The sequence below is a fragment of the Mesoplodon densirostris genome, chromosome 7 (assembly GCF_025265405.1).
Source record: "Mesoplodon densirostris isolate mMesDen1 chromosome 7, mMesDen1 primary haplotype, whole genome shotgun sequence".
In the NCBI taxonomy this organism is placed as follows: domain Eukaryota; kingdom Metazoa; phylum Chordata; class Mammalia; order Artiodactyla; family Ziphiidae; genus Mesoplodon; species Mesoplodon densirostris.
In genome coordinates this window covers 107,293,036-107,312,591 of record NC_082667.1, presented here as the reverse complement: position 1 = coordinate 107,312,591, position 19,556 = coordinate 107,293,036, and the positions used below count along the sequence as shown (strand labels likewise).

General features: G+C 41.6%; 2 protein-coding genes across 2 annotated transcripts in view; one reads left to right on the top strand and one right to left on the bottom strand.

Moving 5' to 3' along the window:
* Positions 1–9,233: 9,233 nt before the first annotated feature.
* Positions 9,234–12,378, bottom strand: CLDN25 (claudin 25). Its single transcript, XM_060105252.1, has 2 exons — positions 12,291–12,378; positions 9,234–9,931 (listed from the first exon to the last, which is right to left on the bottom strand). Exons 1-2 carry the CDS (start codon positions 12,376–12,378, stop codon positions 9,234–9,236), a joined length of 786 nt encoding a protein of 261 aa, XP_059961235.1.
* A 4,326-nt stretch (positions 12,379–16,704) lies between these two features.
* ZW10 (zw10 kinetochore protein) overlaps positions 16,705–19,556 on the top strand; it is a 32,447-nt gene continuing 29,595 nt past the window's right edge. Inside the window, exon 1 of the mRNA XM_060104776.1 lies at positions 16,705–16,884. Coding sequence (XP_059960759.1) covers positions 16,780–16,884 — 105 coding nt within the window. The 5' untranslated portion in view covers positions 16,705–16,779. The remainder of the gene's footprint in view (positions 16,885–19,556) is intronic.

Below are 19,556 nucleotides of genomic sequence, written 5' to 3'. Positions count from 1 at the left end.
GTCAGTATTTTTAATATAGCCATTCTGGTAGACATGTGATGATATCATTTTGATTTGCACTTCCCTGTGTCAGCTGAAGAAAAATGCACAACCTACAAGTTGCAAGTTATGTTTTATTTAGGGACCTTACTGAGGACTGTGGCCCTGGAGGCATACTCTCAGATAGCTCTCAGATAGTTCCAAAGAGGTAAGGGAGGGAAAAACATGTAGTTGAACATTAGAAGACTACTACTAATCACAAAAACACCAGACATTTCAAGTTAATGATTTTAGCGCTTTTCTACCTATGAGAAGATGCGAGCCCCATTGAAATTATTCCTTAGATATGCATCTTAACTATCTAGGGCCAGTGTCCTGTTTTTCTCTGTCCTGAATTCCCCTCAGGGTGCACCATCAGGGCTGGCTGCAGTGGCTGATGGCTTGATGGTGGGCAACATTCCTTTTTTTCCTGGGATGGCAGGCAACATTCTTTTGTCCACATCTGTGTCCTAAGGGTGTCCAGCATCTCTTAATATACTTATTGGCCTTTAGCTATTCTCTTTTTTGAAATACGTATTTAAGTCTTTTGCCCCCCTTTTTTTTCCTTTTCCTTAGTGATTTATAGGAGTTTTTTGAAAATATAGTCCAGTTATGGAAACTTTTTTGGTTATATGCATTGCCTATATCTTCTCCCACTCTGGCTTTTCATTTGATGTCTTTGGGTGAAAACAAGTTTTTAATGTTAAGGTTGTCTAGTTTATCAGTCTTTTCCTTCATGGTTAGTGCTACTGTGCCCTACTGAGGAAATTATTTCCAAGGTCATAAAGATATTCTGTGTTATATTCCAGAAGTTTCACTGTTTTACCTTTCACATTTAGTGAACTGACCCTCACCATTTATTGAAAACACTTTGTGTTTCCCAGTGCTATGCCTTTGTCATAAGGTGTCTATGTAGGGTTCTGCTTCTGGGCTCTTTTGTCTGTTCTATTGGCTTGTTTGTCTGCTTTTACCAATATCACATTGTCCTAATTAGTGTAGCTTTATAAGTCTTGATTTTTGGTACAATAAATTGTCCAGTTTTGGACATCTTCAATATCATCTTGGCTATTCTTGATTTTTTTATATTTCCGTATAAACTTTAGAATCAGTTTGTCAATTTCACACATGCATACACAAATCTCCAGGGATTTTGATGTGGTTTATAGTGACTATAGATAATTTGAAGAGAATTGACATCTGATCTATGAACATTGTATACACTTTTTATTTAGGTTTTCCTCAGTTTCTGTATGAAGGTCTTCCACCTCTTTCATAAGATTTATTCCTGGATCTTTGATGTTTTTCAACCTATTGTAAATGCTGTGATTTTTAAAAATTCCATTTTTAATTGTTTGTTGCTGACATCTAGAAACAAATGGATGATTTTATATCAAGCCTATAAGAATTACTTATTAATTCCAATAGTTTATCAGTTTTTTTTTAGATGTTCTATATACACTATGTTATCTGTGAATGATGACTTTTATTTCAAGTCCTTACAACATTTCTTTTTCTTGACTGGTCACACTAGGACTTCTGGTATAATGCTGAATAGAAGTGGTGATAGTGGGTGTCATTATCCACCCCCCCATATCAGGGAGAAAGGTTTCAGTATTTCACCATACTGTAGGCTTTTTATAAATTCCGTTTATTAGATAAAGAAAGATTCCTTTTATTCCGAGTTTGAGTTTTTTTAAAATTATGAATGGGTGTTGAAATTTATCAAATGCTTTTTCTTTATTGAAATGCTTACATGGGTCTTTTCCTTTACTCTGTTCATGTGTGAATTACATTTATTACTTTTAAACCAACCATGTTGCCAGAAGAAACTGAATTTGATCTTGATATATTTTTTATATGCATATGGAATTTTTTCATATTCTGTTTAGGACTTTTGCGTGTATATTCATGAGAGAGATTGTCCTTTAATTTTCTTTTCTTGTAATGTTCTTATCAAAGTTTTGGTGTAGATTATTCTGGCCTTATTGCATGAGTTGGGATGTTCTCTCATTTTCTATGCTCTGAAAGAGTTTGTATAAGATAGGATTATTTCTTCCTTAATTTCTGGCAGAATTCATTGTTGAAGCCATCTGATCCCAGAGTTGTTTTTTTGTGTGTTTTGAAAAGGTGCTTTTAATTATAGATTCAGCTTCTTTTATACATTTAGGGTTTTCAGACTTTTTTTGGTTACTCCTTGTGTCAGTTTTGGAAAATTATTAGAAATTTGTCCAAAAAAAAAAGAAATATGTCCATTTCATCTAAAATTTAAAATTTACTTGGCAAAAAGTTTATAATAATGCCTCGTGTGTGTGTGTGTGTGTGTGTGTGTGTGTGTTTAATGGCTCCAGGATCTTAGTGATGTCCCCCTTTTCATTACTGATGCTGGGTGACAAGTATCTTCTTTTCTTTTTGGTTAGTATTTCCAGAGGTTTATTGGTCTTTTCAAACAACTTTATTTTGTTTTTATTTATTTTTCTCTTTTGTAAGTTTTTTCCTGCCTTTTTATTTATTTATTTTTGGCCATGCCATGAGGCTTGTGGGATCTTAGTTCCCTGACCAGGGATCGAACCCGTGTCCCCTGTAGTGGAAGCACAGAGTGTAACCACTGGACCTCCAGGGAATTCCGTTTTCTACCTTTTTAATTCAGAGCTCTTCAGCAGTGATTCCTAACCCTGGTCACCAATCCAGAATCAGCTGTCACTTTAAAAATCCCAGTTGCCAAGGCCCCAACCCTGTAGATATGGACTAATTAGACTTCCGCTGGACCCCAGATGCTTTTATGCTTGGAAAGCAACACAGGTTCTGATAAACATACAGTCACAGCTGAGAACTACTTCTTCATAGAACTTCCAAGCCTACTAGTAAGGTGGCTTTTACATTGTCCTCAACACACTGAGTTCTGTGGTTTCATAAAGTCTGTAGAATCTTCTGCAATGATAGTTTACAGGCTTTTATGCTTTCTGAATTAATATAACTTTGGTGTATTCCTCATGCTGTGAAGCTCAACTTTGATGGAGATATAGAAAAATACATTTTTTTCTATGTAATTAACCTTTCTTTTAATTACCGTAAACACATCAGTTCCTTAAAGTTCGCTCACAGGCTCAGCTTCTCAGCTATTCAGTCATTACATTGCTTTTCCCTGAACCTTTAAAAAAATTATCCACATTCTCTTAGGCTATTAAACACTAAATTGACATTGTAATCTACTACAAATCAGAGTGGAACTGCCTTAAGAGATTTTCAGGGCACTTTCATGTCCTCCTCCTTTCAGCCCTCTTGTTTGCTGCATTGCCCAATAGGCTGTTGGCTAGTTACCTGATGCGGCAACCTCCTTGTTGTGTGTAACTGATTGGCCATTTACAGACAAGTGAATGGGTCTTATAAGGTAGAGACCTGGTCTCCCTTCTCAGATAAGATAAGCCTGGATTGTTCCTGCTATGAGGAAGACAAGAAATTGTGATATTAAGCAATGAAGCAGGAATATTAACTTTGAGTAGGAGAAGGGGACAGAAACCTTCTAAAGAATTTAGGTGACCTGGGCTACGAAGAGTAGCCCCCACTCGACACAACTAGAGAAAGCCTGCGCACAGCAGCGAAGACCCAGCGCAGACAAAGACAAAATTAAAAAATTTAAAAAAAAAAGAATTTAGGTCACTTGGAATTGATAAGCTGCTACATAAGTACTCAGGGATTGCCAAGAGTGAGTTTTGAGAATTAAATGTGTGCGGGTCCCGGTATTAATCATGTTCATGGAGGTATGACCAGTTTTCTATCTAGAGCCCTAACGGTGGACTAGAGGTATCACTCATGCCAAAGATGGTCTTCCCAAATTAGCATTTAGATTTTAACAGTAAAGATAGAACCCCCAATGATGACCCGGGAGTAGCATCATCATTCACTAAGTCATCTTGACCATCTCTACTTAGGGAATAGCCAGATCTCATTCATGAGTTGAACAGTTTTACAGCTTTCCTGATTTATAAATCACTGCTGAATCAATGTGTCTCATGAAGATGTAGTTCATGGAAAGAATATTGGCATCGTTATCTAACAACTGAGTTCAAATCCTGGCTAAACCTATTTTCCTGGTCTATAAAACGAAATATCCTTAACCTTGCTGTTATGTTCTAAGGGTTAAAAGAAACAGTAGAAGCAGCAATGACTTGGTGTAAAGTATTGTTAGCTGCAGGTCTCGTGTGGAAATGTATTGTGGGGCAAGGCCTTTAAGGCTTCTCCTTGGCCTATGTAGGGCTCACAGGTGGATGCTAAATAACTGGGATGTAACGTAGACATCCAGGGTGCTGTAGGTCTCTGGCAAGCGGATGTGCTCGTATTAGCCAGTCTGACTGGAAGAGAGATGCTGAAGGGATCCGGGCCTATGCTGGATAGAAAAATTACATTATCTCCTATCGGATTCTTTTCTTGCTTTGGGTATATTTTTTCTTTAATCATTTTATTGAATGGCCTAAACTTGATAGGGAACAGTGAGTCAATAGCTTTCTTTTTGTTTCCATGGCTACCTTCCAGCATGATCCTTTGGCTCTCCTTTCCCTGAGAACTTTATTGTCACGTTTGAGTATGAAAAGAATAATTTTCATGTATTACAGCGTCTGGACCAGTCTAGCTCAAAAGTTCACTCTCATCCATTTGCTTCAGTGCTTCTCCCCTCATCTGAGTCCAGGCCTCAGCCTGAAGTTCAGTGGATAGCAGTAACGAAGGAGCCGTGGGATGTTTTTCTACTCCCCAGCTCCGTTCCCCTCCTAACCCCCAGCTCTGGCAGCCCTAGAGCTTGGGGGAGGAGAGTTTAGAGCAGAAGAAGGCAAAGGACAGTGTTTACTTTTTAAAGAAATAGTTTTGTTTCTAATACACTCTTGTTCTTTGTTATGGCAAGAATCCAATTACTAGCTCTTGGGTGGGGTATTTTATGGGTTCTTCAGAGAGCTCTGTAGAAAACTTCCAGATCATTCCCTGATACGGCTTTTGGACTTCCAGCCTGGCCTCCTCCAGTCCCTCTCAGCTCCTGCTCTAGTCATTCACACCGTCCAGCAGTGCTCTGGGACGGTGTCACCCAGACTGCCTGCCCCAGCACCCATCTGGGCTACAGAAAGCTTACCATCCTTGCCCCAGTAAAAGGCAGAAGGGTAGGCGCTGCCACTCTGCCCCACTCGAGCCAGCCCCCTGCTTCGGGCCGCTCCAGTGGTGGTCAGGCACCCTCCTCTGTGCCCCCACAGCCCAGGAGTTTGTGCAGCTCAGCACGGGTGGGGTGGGTGTGTTTCAGATACCCATCTTCCCTGCTGGGAACAGCTCCATCTGTGAGTGGTTCTTCTGAGGTCCACTGAAGGGTAGAGACATCACAGTCCTCCCAACTGTTACGAATTCCCTTCCAGGAAGCCTCCCTAATGAGTCTGGGTGTTTCTCTTATGTAGGTGTTGGGTGTGAAGGCTGACCACCAGTTCGGTTACTTCTTAGCAGCAGGGTGGTGAGCCCCTGTCTTTAGAATCCAGGGCATGTATCACCCATGGGATTTGGCTTTAAGGCACTATTCAAAATTCTGGGCAACAACAAAACAGTCTGTGCACATACTGTAAATGTGGACAAGGTAGCAAGAACAACTGGCTTAAAAAAATAAATCCATCAGCTAGTAGAGTGGAATGTGATCCCAGCTTCTTTTAGTTCCGTATCAGAGGCCAGTGACTGCAGACATTTCCCTAACTCTGAGTTTTGTATTCTCCTAACCCTCCCTGGCTGCTAAGACACATCTCCTGTCCAGAAGCCCATAAAACTATGTCTTACTTTCCTCCCATTCCAAAATGTGTCTAACCCTTGGGACTTTTCCCTTAGAGCTAGTCTCAGAGGCTCAGAAGGGTAACAGATGAATGTTTTCATAGGGACCTTCTGGAATGCCTTCTCTGCTAATGATGAAATGTTCAGACCCAAAGGAAGGCCGGTGGAGAAGACAGCACCAAACTATCAAATTCTAACTGCATCACATTTGGCGAGTCCCCGGGTTATCTTCTTACAATGCTTTGCACATAATAAAAGCTTTTGCCTTGAAACATAGATTGATTGATGTCCCTTTCTGTTTCTAATACATATGACAACACACCTCTCCATGTGTAACCACAATAAAGAAATGTTTTTAATGTTAATTTGCCACAAATGCATGAGAAAAGGCTGAACTGAAGCTAAGATTTAATTAGTTCTATTTTTATTTCTCATTATTTTCCCTACAACGCAGGTAGATAAAAACAGTGGCACTGTTTGGTGAAAAGCATCTTATTCCTCAGACTCTTTCTATAAAAGTAGATTCTGGCCAGAATGCAGATCACCGTTCCTTCAGGGGATGACATGCTATTGACTGCTTGGGAATCAATCAACAGTCCCTGCTCCACTTCTATCGTTTTAAAAATTGCCTTTGGGGACTTCCTTGGTGGTCCTGTGGGTAAGACTCTGAGCTCCTAATGCAGGGGGCCTGGGTTGGATCCCTGGTCCAGGAACTAGATCCCACATGCATGCCGAAACTAAGAAGTCCACATGCTGCAACTAAAAGATCCTACATGCCGCAAGTAAGACCTGCCGCAGCCAAAATAATAAGTAAATATTAAAAAAATGCAGACCTTTAAAAAAAATTTGAAATGCCTTTGTGTCCTTTATAAAGGAGAGTTAGGAAAACAGGCTATTTTTTTTCTTAATAAATCTTTAGTTTGTGTCCAGTTTCTTTGCAGAGGAAGCCATAATCACATGCTGATGAAAAATACCATCAGCACCTGCACACGTGGGATTAGGATGAGGGCTGCAGGTCAGCAGCAGGACCAGGTGAGCCACCTGGCAACAAAGATCCCGTTTAGACCTGAACAAACGCACAGAGCACCAAGATTTTTTTTAGGTCTTTGGTTTTTTCTTCTGCTGGGGTGCTAGTTTTTCCTTTGGTCTGGTGGATTGTCTCAGCCACCCATCCCCATGAAGCAACAGGATGGGGTGGGTGACAAAAGCCTGCGATGGCATCCAAGCCTTGGATTCAAGTCTCAGCCAGCTAATTAATCACCGTGGGCATGTTGCCTAAATTCTTCATTTTCTCATTAGCAAAACAAATATCTGTTCTCCCAATCTCAAAAAAAAAAAAAAAAAAACCCTCAATATAACAGTAAATAAAACACAAGATATGTGAAAGTGCGTTGTCATCTCTTAAACCCTGCACCACTGTGTGGTAGGGATACGGCCCAGGGGCAAGGTGTTAGGAAAGGCGGAGCAGGCTACTGTTTCGGTCAGCTGAGCTCCTGTTCCTGGCCTCATGCTTGGCTTCCCTTGGTTCTGAGAACAGAGACAACATGCTCCTTCCTACTTCACCAGCCTTGTCTTTTACTTTTTTCTCGCTCTATCTAGAATTGCTATCCATCCTTTAGCTTGTAGGCAGTTATCATTTCCTTAGGGTACCCGCTCATTTAACCTGACTAGGTTAAATTGTTCCTATTGCATGATCTTATAGAACCATGTACCTTTCCAGATTTGTAAAGTTTGTCCCAACCACAATTTGCATTGATGTGATTTCCCATTAATATTTGTCTCCCCTAATTGCCTATATGTGGGGCAGGGATACATTTTGTCCTACCGTTTTATTCCTGGTTGCTAGCACAATGCCTAGCACGTGGTAGGTGCTCAATAAATATTTGTTCAAAGAGTAAATAAATGGCCAGATGGATGAATAACAAAATGAGTCCTTCTTGTAGGTCCTATGGGATCCAAGGATAACTCTTGGAAATTTGAGCTTCACCCCTGATTGAAACTTGGCCTAAAGATCCTTGAAACATAATCAAGAAGGGGTAGTTGATAAAATGGGCATTGGAACAAATTAGATGCAAACTGCTCTTTTATACTCAAAAATTTATTTACCCAAGAGTCATTTGGATTTGTGTATGTCAAGTGGACATATACAAAAGGACATACTGGGAAAGGAGCTTTCTGGAGAAACTGTGACTCCTAGAGGATGCTCTTCTGGGTGAGAAGATGGCTGAGTCAGGTGCTGAAGACGAAGTTGCACCTGAGCAGACTCATTTCCTCAGGAAAAAAAAGAAGGGAACTGGTCTGGGCTATGCCAGCAGACTTGTTTATTCTTGTGTTGGTGCGTGCGTATTCTGTGGTGGCTACCTCAAGATGCCAGGGCTATGCCGATGTTATTTAATTGAGAAGGAGAGGCATCTGAGCACAAGCAGTACAGCCTCAAGGTAAAGCACAGTACCAGCGTGCGGGGCGGGGGAGCTCCTCAGTTCTGCGAGCAAAAGGTGCCTCTGAACTTGGAAAAGGGACATATCTGGGGACACTGGGAACCATCACCCTTAGTTGTTCTCCTGTGGGAATTGTCGATGGGGTCAGTGGTGACTCTCAACTGATGAAGGCAGTGGGAGGCAGATGGTAGCTAGAGGATCAGGGTGGACACGCAGGGTAGTTTCAGCTGATGAGCAGGTTTATGAGCAAGTGGGAGGCTCCTCCTTGAGGACTTGCAGAAACGCCTGAGGAAGACCTGGGCCAGGCGGTCAGGAAGCAAAGGAACTTGGGTCATTGTTGTGAAAGGGACTTTACTGGTTGCCACAGCCTAGGTAGGTCTGCTGACATTTAGGTTAAAATTTAAGGGATTTATAATGTGATTTTGCATATGGTAAAAGACATTTCCGAGGAGCTGATAATTCTCTCCACACGTATGCCCACATTGGGCAGTCCTTGGGTACAGCCACAAGGACTGATATATGGTGAAGCTCCCTTTCAAATTGTGCACCCGAGACTGAAAATGAACCCAAGGAGGGTCCCTGTCCTGAGGTGATATTATAGGCCAATAATTCATTTGCATTTGCAAAGGCATATCTTTAGCTTTTCTACCTTCATATCCAGTAGACTAGGGTTTCTAGGTTGAATGCTATTTTGTAATATGTTTTCCCTAGTAATAAAAGAATCAAGTATATAATTAATGTTATGAGTTTAAAAGCATTTTATGTAAATAAAATCTAAATCAGATAAACATGTCTTTAGAAACTGTGCCTTGATTTTTCATTCTGAAATTAGGATCACCATATCACCAAGATAGTCAAATTCTTGAACAAATGAGACAGTGACTACCACCTCTAAAATGAAGCAAGCAAATATAGAGTGATGGAGGATAAGGAAGAGAGAGGATTCTCCTGACATTCCTCTGTTCCATAGATATCTTGGCAAAGCTTGTCCTAGATGAACAGGATCCTAGGTCTTGGCATTAGGTGGAACGAGCAATTGGACTCCTCTGCTGGAGCACAGGATGGTGGGGCTGCTGTAGGGACAGCCATCTGGACAGAGAGCACATCTTCTTTTCCTAGGCAGACCGAGGAGATGAGGAGTAACCCACCAAGGGCCAGGAAAACACCAGCAGCCCAGCCCAGGTAGAGAGCATCTCCAAACTCCCACCAAGGCACAATCTCATGGACGCTATCATCCCAGAAGTCTTGGATTGTGGCACAGGCCACCCAGGAGACTGGAAAGAGGGGAGTGGCCAAAGCTGATGCCTCCAAAGTCCCTCCCAGAAGGCAAAGCCACCTCTGAAATACCCATCTGATCCTGTGAAACTGGAAGCATTGGGCCCCAAAACCAGAGAGCAGAAGCCCCAGTAGTCCCAGCCCATGGGAGGCTACCATGAGGATGCAGGATGCCTGGAGCTCCAGGCGCAGAGACGAGAAGGACTCAAAGGTCTTACACACAGTGGCAACTTCCTCCTGATCTATGCAGACCTCCCAAAGTCCTATGATCCAGGTCTCCATTCCGTTCAGCTCCAGATTGAGAGTTTTCCATTGAGGCAGGATGGTGATGACACATGAACAGACCCAGCCAAGCAGAGAGAGGAGCAGTCCCCCAAGCTGGGCTTTCCCTCGGAAACTCCAGGCCGTGGTTGCTCCCACCACAAAGCAAAGGCAGAAAGAAAAGGAGGACAGGCGGCTTGGTGACTGATCAGCAGGCAGGACCTTTGCGGGGCTGAGTGGAGTCTACTCAGCAGCTGAGGCAGGTGCCAGGAACTTGGCAAAGTTTGGGTTTAGGGGGTGTGCCCAAGATTGGATGTGGGTGTGGATCCTGGGGGAGGATCCCATGAGAGGCAAAAAAGCCAGACAGTAAGCCATCAATACATATTTGATGAGTGAATTCATACACTTAAATCACTCCCCAGTTCCGAGAAGACAGAATGATGTTCTGGGAACATACATTGATGTAATCTTCCTGGAGGGTAACATGACTTCAGGTTTTACACTTTTAAATATCTGCATACTTTGACCCAGCACCCTACATCCAAGAACTTACCTTAATTTACTGTGAATATATACCAATATTTATGAAAATATCCATTGAACTAGTGTTAATAATTGTATATTATTATGTACAATTTAGGCAGCTGTTTTAAATTGATGTAGAAGAAATTTTAATGACATGAAAAATGCTTTTGATACGTTAAGTGAGAAAAGCAGTGACCAAACAGTATATAGAGTATATAGAATGCAGTTTCACTTTCACAAAAAAAGCACATATATCTGTATCTATGTGTGTGTATGTATGTATGTATCATATACCACAAAATGTTAACCATGGTTATCCTACTGGAAGGATTATAGATAATTCTTATTTTCTTATTTGTGCTTGCCTGTGTATTTTATACATTTTTACAAATTTATCATTTAGTATTTTTGTAACCAGAAGAAAAAAATTCCCAAATCCAAGGAACCTATCCAGACCCAGAATATACCAGAAGGGAAAGCCCTTCCTCGCCAGTCCCCTGCTGCTGCTGGGACAGCAGCTATAAATAGATGGTAGTCACACCAGCTTCCATTCCTATTTGTTGCTGCTGCCAAGAGGCAGGTTCCGACAGGAAAGGCAATAATTTGCGTTTACTGAGTGAGGCTAAATACCAGACTTTTGGCTAGATTCTTTTTTTTTTAACATCTTTATTGGAGTATAATTGCTTTACAATGGTGTGTTAGTTTCTGCTTTATGACAAAGTGAATCAGTTATACATATACATATGTTCCCATATCTCTTCCCTCTTGCATCTCCCTCCCTCCCACCCTCCCTATCCCACCCCTCTAGGTGGTCACAGAGCACTGAGCTGATCTCCCTGTGCTATGCGGCTGCTTCCCACTAGCTATCTATTTTACGTTTGGTAGTGTATATATGTCCATGCCACTCTCTCACTTCGTCACAGCTTACCCTTCCCCCTCCCCATATCCTCGGGTCCATTCTCTACTAGGTCTGTGTCTTTATTTCCATCTTACCCCTAGGTTCTTCATGACCTTTTTTCTTTTTCTTAGAGTCCATATATATGTGTTAGCATACGGTATTTGTTTTTCTCTTTCTGACTTACTACACTCTGTATGACAGACTCTAGGTCCATCCACCTCACTACAAATAACTCAATTTCGTTTCTTTTTATGGCTGAGTAATATTCCATTGTATATATGTGCCACATCTTCTTTATCCATTCATCTGATGATGGACACTTAGGTTGCTTCCATGTCCTGGCTATTGTAAATAGAGCTGCAATGAACATTGTGGTACATGACTCTTCTTGAATTATGGTTTTCTCAGGGTATATGCCCAGTAGTGGGATTGCTGGGTCGTATGGTAATTCTATTTTTAGTTTTTTAAGGAACCTCCATACTGTTCTCCATTTACAAGCAGCTCATGCAGCTCAATAGAAAAAAAACAAACAGCCCAATCCAAAAATTGGCAGAAGACCTAAATAGACATTTCTCCAAAGAAGATATACAGATTGCCAACAAACACATGAAAGAATGCTCAACATCATTAATCATTAGAGAAATGCAAGTCAAAACTACAATGAGATATCATCTCACACTGGTCAGAAGGCCATCATCAAAAAATCTAGAAACAATAAATGCTGGAGAGGGTGTGGAGAAAAGAGAACACTCTTGCACTGTTGGTGGGAATGTAAATTGGCTAGATTCTTTATCCTTATTTAATTTTCACACCACTGCTGTGAGATACATGTTAGGTAACTTGCCCAGGTGCCCCAGCTGGCAAGCAACAGATCCAACTCCTGAGCCAGGTGGTTCGGACTGTGACATTTCCTATTCTTGTCTCCAGCACCACAACAGAGATGCCTCCTGCGCTGCGCCTGCCCACTGGTGACACAGCATGCAGGCGTGGGCTCCTCTTTATGGCAAAATACGGAAGAAAATTGGGATTTATTATATTGAAGACATAGATGTTGACCGATGTATTCTCCTGTACATATTTTAACCTACTGATTGCCCTGTGGTACACTACGATGTGAAAAAGGGGCATGGGATAGTCAGCAAGGAGGAAGCGTCTGAAAAAGCAGTATCTTGACATTACCCAAATGACGTCTCAACACCTAAGCAGCCTGATTAGCTTATCAGTCTTGTAGAGGTGGAGGGAGGTGAGCAGAAACTTCTGGAATGTCTTTTTTATTTTCATGTTTTATTACAGAAAATTTCAAACACATACGAAAGTAGAGCAAATGGTATAAAGAAATCTGATGTACTATCACCCAGCTTCAGAAATTACCCACTCATACCAATCTGTTTTCACCCATACCTGCATCCACCACTCCCCCTCCCTCCCTTAATCCTATCTTGAAGCAAATGGGATGCTCTTTTATATTGTAGGCTCCTTCTGCTGCTTTTATAACAAGCACGTGTTCTAATCAAAACGATGGCAAAATATTATGCATCTCTGGAAAGTGTCTGCTTGTACTGTAACCATCCAGATTTGTGTTTGTTACTTAGCTTCCTGAATCCAGGCATGCCACATGTGTGTGAGACATGATTGGTCAGGAGGAATCCTTTCAGACATTGTCCCTTATTTCTTCAGCTTTTCTTCAGAGCCCTTTCTTAGTGATTTATGAAAATCTGTGAGTCAGGAGAGATACAAACCACGATAAGCGTGAAATATGAAGGAGGTCAGATTAGTGAGGGAAAACAGAACCTATTCATTTGTTAATTTCTTTTTAAATTTTTTAATTTATTTTTTATTGAAGTGTACTTGATTTACAATGTTGTGTTAGTTTCTGGTGTACAGCAAAGTGATTCAGGTTTATATCTACCTGTCTATCTACCTATATTTATATATAGAAATATATATATTAATTCTTTTCCATTATAGTTTGTTACAAGATATTGAATATAGTTCCCTGTGCTATACAGTAGGTCCTTGTTGTTTATCTGTTTTATACACAGTTTGTATCTGCTAAACCCAAACTCCTAATTTTTCCCTCCATAGCTTTCCCCTTTGGTAACCATAAGTTTGTTTTCTATGTCTGTGAGTTTGTTTCTGTCTTGTAAATAAGTTCATTTGTAACATTTTTTTAGATTCCACATATAATTGATATCATATGATATTTGTCTTTCTCTGTCTGACTTCACTCAGTATGATAATCTCTAGGTCCATCCACGTTGCTGCAAAAGGCGTTATTGCATTCCTTTTTATGGCTTTTTATCCCACTGTGTGTGTGTGTGTGTGTGTGTGTGTGTGTGTGTGTGTGTGTGTATATATATATATATATATATATATATATATATATATATACACCACATCTTCTTTATCCGTTCATCTATCAGTGGGCATTTAGGTTGCTTCTATGTCTTGACTATTGTAAATAGTGCTGCTGCGAACATTGGAGTGCATATATCTTTTCGAATATATTAGTGTTTTCTCCAGATATATGCCTAGGAGTGGGATTGCTGGATCATATGGTAACTCCAGTTTTAGTTTTTTAAGGAACCTCCATACTGTTCTCCATTGTGGCTGGACCAATTTACATTCCCACCAATGTAAAGGAGGGTTCCCTTTTCTCCACATCCTCTCCAGCATTTGTTATTTGTAGACTTTTTGATGATGGTCATTCTGACCAGTGTGAGGTGACACCTCATTGTAGTTTTGATTTGCATTTCTCTAATAATTTGCGTTGCTGAGCATCTTTTGATGTGCTTTCTGGCCATCTGTATGTCTTCTTTGGAGAAATGTCTATTTAGGTCTTCTGCCCATGTTTTGATTGGGTTTTTTTGTTTTGCTTTGTTATTGAGTTTATGAGCTGTTTGTGTACTTTGGAAATTAAGCCCTTGTTGGTTGCATTGTTTGCAAATATTTTCTCTGAGTCTGTATGTTGTCTTTTCATTTTGTTTATGGTTTACTTTGCTGTGCAAAAATTGTAAGTTTGATTAGGTCCCATTTGTTTCTTTTTGCTTTTATTTCTACTGCCTTGGGAGACTGACCTAAGGAAATATTGCTATGATTTATGTCAGAGAATGTTTTGCCTATGTTCTCTTCTGTGAGTTTTATGGCATCATGTCTCATATTTAAGTCTTTAAGCCATTTTGAGTTTATTTTTTATATGGTATGAGGGAGTGTTCTAACTGCATTGGTTTACATGTGGCTGTCCAGCTTTCCCAATACCACTTGCTGAAGAGACTTTTTTTCTCCATTATATATTCCTGCCTTCTTTGTAAAAGATTAGTTGACCGTATAGGTGAGTGGGTTTATTTCTCGGCTCTCTATTCTGTTCCATTGATCCATATGTCTCTTTTTGTGCCAGTACCATGCTGTTTTGATTACTGTAGCTTTGTAGTATTGTCTGAAGTCTGGGAGGGTTTTGCCTCCAGCTTTGTTCTTTTTCCTCAGGATTGCTTTGGCAATTCTGGGCCTTCTGTGGTTCCATATAAACTTTAGCATTATTTGTTCTAGTTCTGTGAAAAATTTCGTGGGTAATTGGATAGGGATCTCATTAAATCTGTGGATTGCTTTGGGTAGTATGGCCATTTTAACAATATTAATTCTTCTAATCCAAGAGCTGTTAATTTCTTTTTATTTACTCAAGTGTTCATTCATGCCTGCATGCATTGTCTGTCTGTGTGTAGCAATCCTACTCCATTCCCTATGCTCTTTTTTCTCCTTCCTAAGTATGGCTCTCCCCTGTCTCTTCCTGGAAACTTGAGGGATAGTCCTTAGCTTATCCAGTGCTCAGGGAGAGGTAGAGCTTCTGCAGTTGTGTTTGTGGGTATTCATGGCTTAGTTTCCTGGAGGAAGATTCCAGAACCTCAACCTGACACCTCCTTCCATTCTTAGTTCAGCTTCCTTATTACTGTGGAACCTCCCTGATTCAATCAGAGACTGGGTGCTCCTCCCCCAATATTTCCTCTGCCCTTTGTACCTCCTTAGAGGTGGATTAAGCTTCCAGGCCTGTTACTTGCACAGACCCCTTCCAAGCCCTGCACTTAATTTTGTATTTGTTATTTTATATTCTTTTCCTTAAAGAGTCCTCCCCCTCCTGGCAACTGTATAAAATTTAGGTCCTACCACATCTGGATCAATCCCTCGTCTACCTCGAACATAGTAATGATCATATTTTCCTGAGATTATTTATTCACATATTTTGGATTCCCAGCCTAGCACAGTGTCCGTCATATAATAGTTGCTCAATAAATATGTGATACAAATTTTCAGGAATTTCATTTGCAGGTCCTTCTTTCTCACTGGGCATTTATTATTAGTAGCGTTTAGAATTCAAAGAGAGGCTGACAGGTCTACCAAACAGAAGTTTGGTTGGTTTTCTAGGGAGAGGCGATTCCCAAGATGTTATGGCTTCCCGTCTCAACCCCCTTTGCTCATGTCACAGGAAGCTGCCCCTGCATCACTAGGATAAGCAGATTGTTCCACAGGCACTTAAAATTGACAGGGACCTTAGTGTCAGCATCTACTTGGGGGTCCACCCTCACAAGGTACCTTTAAAAAAATTTAAAAAGCATTTTAATCAAGGCACTACATGTTTATTGTAGAAAAACAGAAAAAACAGGGAAGAGAAGAGAATAAATACCATAAATTCACCACTAAGAGAGTTAACTTGGTGTACTTCCTTTACCTTTACCTCTATATATGTACCTATATCTATTTATTTTTTAATACTGTACAGAGTATATTGTGAAAATCTTTTAGTATGTAACACATTTATATGCATATATGTATACATACATACATATATCTTATAGTATGTATGTAACACATTTAAATAATGAAACAATGTCTTTAAAGTTTTGATAAAATTGATTTGTAATCTCTGATAGAAAGTGCTAAGTATCATGTTCCAGTCCATACAGTACTAATGTTATTTATACCTAGGTAATATAAATAATATTAACGTATAATATATTTAATAGATGTTATATATGTATATATATATATATACTATATATAAAAGGAGTGCAATTATGAGCATACTTTTATTTATAATGAGGTGATTCCACTTCCTTGCACAACTGCAGAGGGCACCATTCATATAAACTCTGATGGCCACTGAGGCCCATGAGAATGAATATTTAACGAAAAAAGATCAAGATAGGCTCCTTGGGTCTTCAGGCTAGATAAATTTCACAGGTAAGCGTTTTGAAGCTGAGAAAAGTTCAGTTGTGACTGGTTATTAAATGAAAACATTTTTCTTCTAGTGAAAACCCGACGGGAAAAGCCAAGCTATTTGAAAATGAGCAAGGAGAAAACGCGTCTCCGCAGTTTGCCAACTACGGGACACCGTGAAAAGTCCACGCTAGGATAGCCGCGGTGCCTACTGGGAGTTGTAGTACGGGCCTCGCTTTTCGAGCGGAGGTCTGGGCCCCGCGAGACTCCGTTTCCCGGCAGGCCGCGCGCCAAGGCCTCCGGCGGGACTGGGGCTGCCGCGCTGGCTACAAGAGAGTGATCCTGTCCGGGTTGGTTCTTGTGGTAGCGATGGCCTCGTTCGTGACGGAAGTCCTGGCACACTCGGGGAGGCTGGAGAAGGAGGATCTGTGCACTAGGATCAGCCGCCTGACCCAGCGGGTGGAGGAGATCAAGGTGAAGCCGGGGCAGCTGGCGGCTGGCTATAAAGGGACGGAGGGAGGAGGAGAGCCATGGCAGCCAGAGTGGATGCCAGCGGTCAGGCGTGGGAGCCGAGTGGGAGGAATGAGGAGTGGGAGGGCTGGGAGGTACGTGGGCCGAGGAGGGAGCTTAGAGGGAAGCCCAGACCGGGGTTGGGGACTGCGGAGAGAGGAGGCGGGACAGTGGAGAGGAAGAGGCGGTGACTGGGGCAGCGTTGGGAGTGGGGTTAGGCTGGGGAGGGATGGGGGTCGAGGGCGAAGGCTGAGGAGACCAGCAGAGCAGTGGAAGTGGGACTGGAAACCCGAGGTTTCTAGGGAGGGAGCATAGGAGCGGGATAGAAATGAGGGTAATCCCGCCCACCCCTATAGGAGCGGGATAGAAATGAGGGTAATCCCGCCCACCCCTCATCGGTGTGTGATTTCCTCCTCTGTCCGATTTGTGGATGAATATAATGGCTTTGGGAGGATTGTGCCGTTCTCCTCCCTCCCTGAAATTTTTGTTATTAAAACCTATCGATATTTTATTAAACTCTCTTCTCCACCTCCAGGCCCTTGAGACTACGATGAGTATTATAAAACACGTGAATAGCACTTCTTTGGACCCCGCTGTCTTGAGATTGATACAAAAACAAAAGGCACAAACCACACGCACTTCCACTTTGTACTGCTATCTTTACCCTACATTTATATTTGCCCACATCTTTGTTGCTTTCATTTAAAAAGATGTGCACATATATATGGAATCTAAAAAAAATATATGGGTCTCACAAACTTAGGGGCAGGACAGGAATAGACACAGATGTAGAGAATGGACCTGAGGGGGAAGGGTTAGCTGGGACAAAGTAAGAGAGTGGCATGGACATATATACACTACCAAATGTAAAATAGATAGGTATTTTTTTTACATCTTTATTGGAGTATAATTGCTTTACAATGGTGTGTTGTTTCTACTTTATAGCAAAGTGAATCAGTTATACATACACATATGTTCCCATATCTCTTCCCTCTTGCGTCTCCCTCCCTCCCACACTCCCTATCCCACCCCTCTAGGTGGTCACAAAGCACCCAGCTGATCTCCCTGTGCTATGCGGCTGCTTCCCACTAGCTATCTGTTTTACGTTCGGTAGTGTATATATGTCCATGCCTCTCTCTCACTTTGTCCCAGCTTACCCTTCCCCCTCCCCATATCCTCGAGGCCATTCCCTAGTAGGTCAGTGTCTTTATTCCTGTCTTACCCCTAGGTTCTTCATGATATTTTTTTTCTTAAATTCCATATATATGTGTTAGCATACGGTATTTGTCTTTCTCTTTCTGACTTACTTCACGCTGTATAACAGACTCTAGGTCTATCCACCCCATTACAAATAGCTCAATTTCGTTTCTTTTTTTTTTTATTAGTTTCTGCTTTATAACAAAGTGAATCAGTCATACATTACATCTGTTCCCACATCCCTTCCCTCTTGCGTCTCCCCGCCTCCCACCCTCCCTATCCCACCCCTCCAGGCGGTCACAAAGCACCGAGCTGATCTCCCTGTGCTATGCTGCTGCTTCCCACTATCTACCTACCTTACGTTTGGTAGTGTATATATGTCCATGCCTCTCTTTCGCTTTGTCACAGCTTACCCTTCCCCCTCCCCATATCCTCAAGTCCATTCTCAAGTAGGTCTGTGTCTTTATTCCTGTTTTACCCCTCAATTTCGTTTCTTTTTATGGCTGAGTAATGTAGCTGTTGGGAAGCAGCCGCATAGCACAGGGAGATCAGCTCCGTGCTTTGTGACCACCTAAAGGGGTGGGAGGGAGGGAGACACAAGAGGGAAGAGATATGGGGACATATGTGTATGTATAACTGATTCACTTTGTTATAAAGCAGAAACTAACACACCATTGTAAAGCAATTATACTCCAATAAAGATGTTGAAAAAATAAAATAAAATAAAAAGATGTGTACCCGTGTAGGTCTGGATTTAAGGGAGCAAGTTTGGCACTGTACCATAAGGGCACAAAAATGGTTTTATTTTACCAAAATGATTTCCTAAATGTTAAGTATTCATGTCCCTGGCATCTCTTCTTTAATATGGCTTTAGGATTTTTCATCACTTTTTTTTTTTTTTTTTTTTTTGCGGTACGCGGGCCTCTCACTGCTGTGGCCTCTCCCGTTGCGGAGCACAGGCTCTGGACACGCAGGCTCAGCGTCCATGGCTCACGGGCCCAGCCGCTCCGCGGCATGTGGGATCCTCCCAGACCGGGGCACGAACCCGCGTCCCCTGCATCGGCAGGTGGACTCGCAACCACTGCGCCACCAGGGAAGCCCCATCACTTTTTATATGATGGAAAGAGGGCAGGCTATTAAGCTGCTTTAATATGGCAGTCAAGGCTCCTCCCTGTTCTGGACCTAACTTTCCTTTCACTAGTTTATTTTCCCTGACTTGAATCTTCAGACAGTTGAGAATTACTTTTTATACTCCAAACAGGCCCACTTTTTTCCTAGTTCCCAGATTTTACTTATGTTGCCATTTCTCCATCTTTAACCTATTAGTATTTCTACTCATTTTTCAAGTTCCATCTCAAATATAGTTCCCTGCATGAAAAATATCCCCATTTTCCCTCAGGCAGAGGTGCTCTGGTTCCCAGTTGTGCTCCTGGGGGACA

What these genes read in the sequence shown, in the direction of transcription:
- CLDN25 (XM_060105252.1), bottom strand. Translation starts at nt 12,378, where the DNA reads ATGTCAAGATACTGCTTTTTCAGACGCTTCCTCCTTGCTGACTATCCC. An exon ending in AGTGTACCACAGGGCAATCA is followed by an intron (nt 9,932 to 12,290) that starts GTAGGTTAAAAT and finishes TTGTGGTGGGAG; the next exon opens with CAACCACGGCCTGGAGTTTC.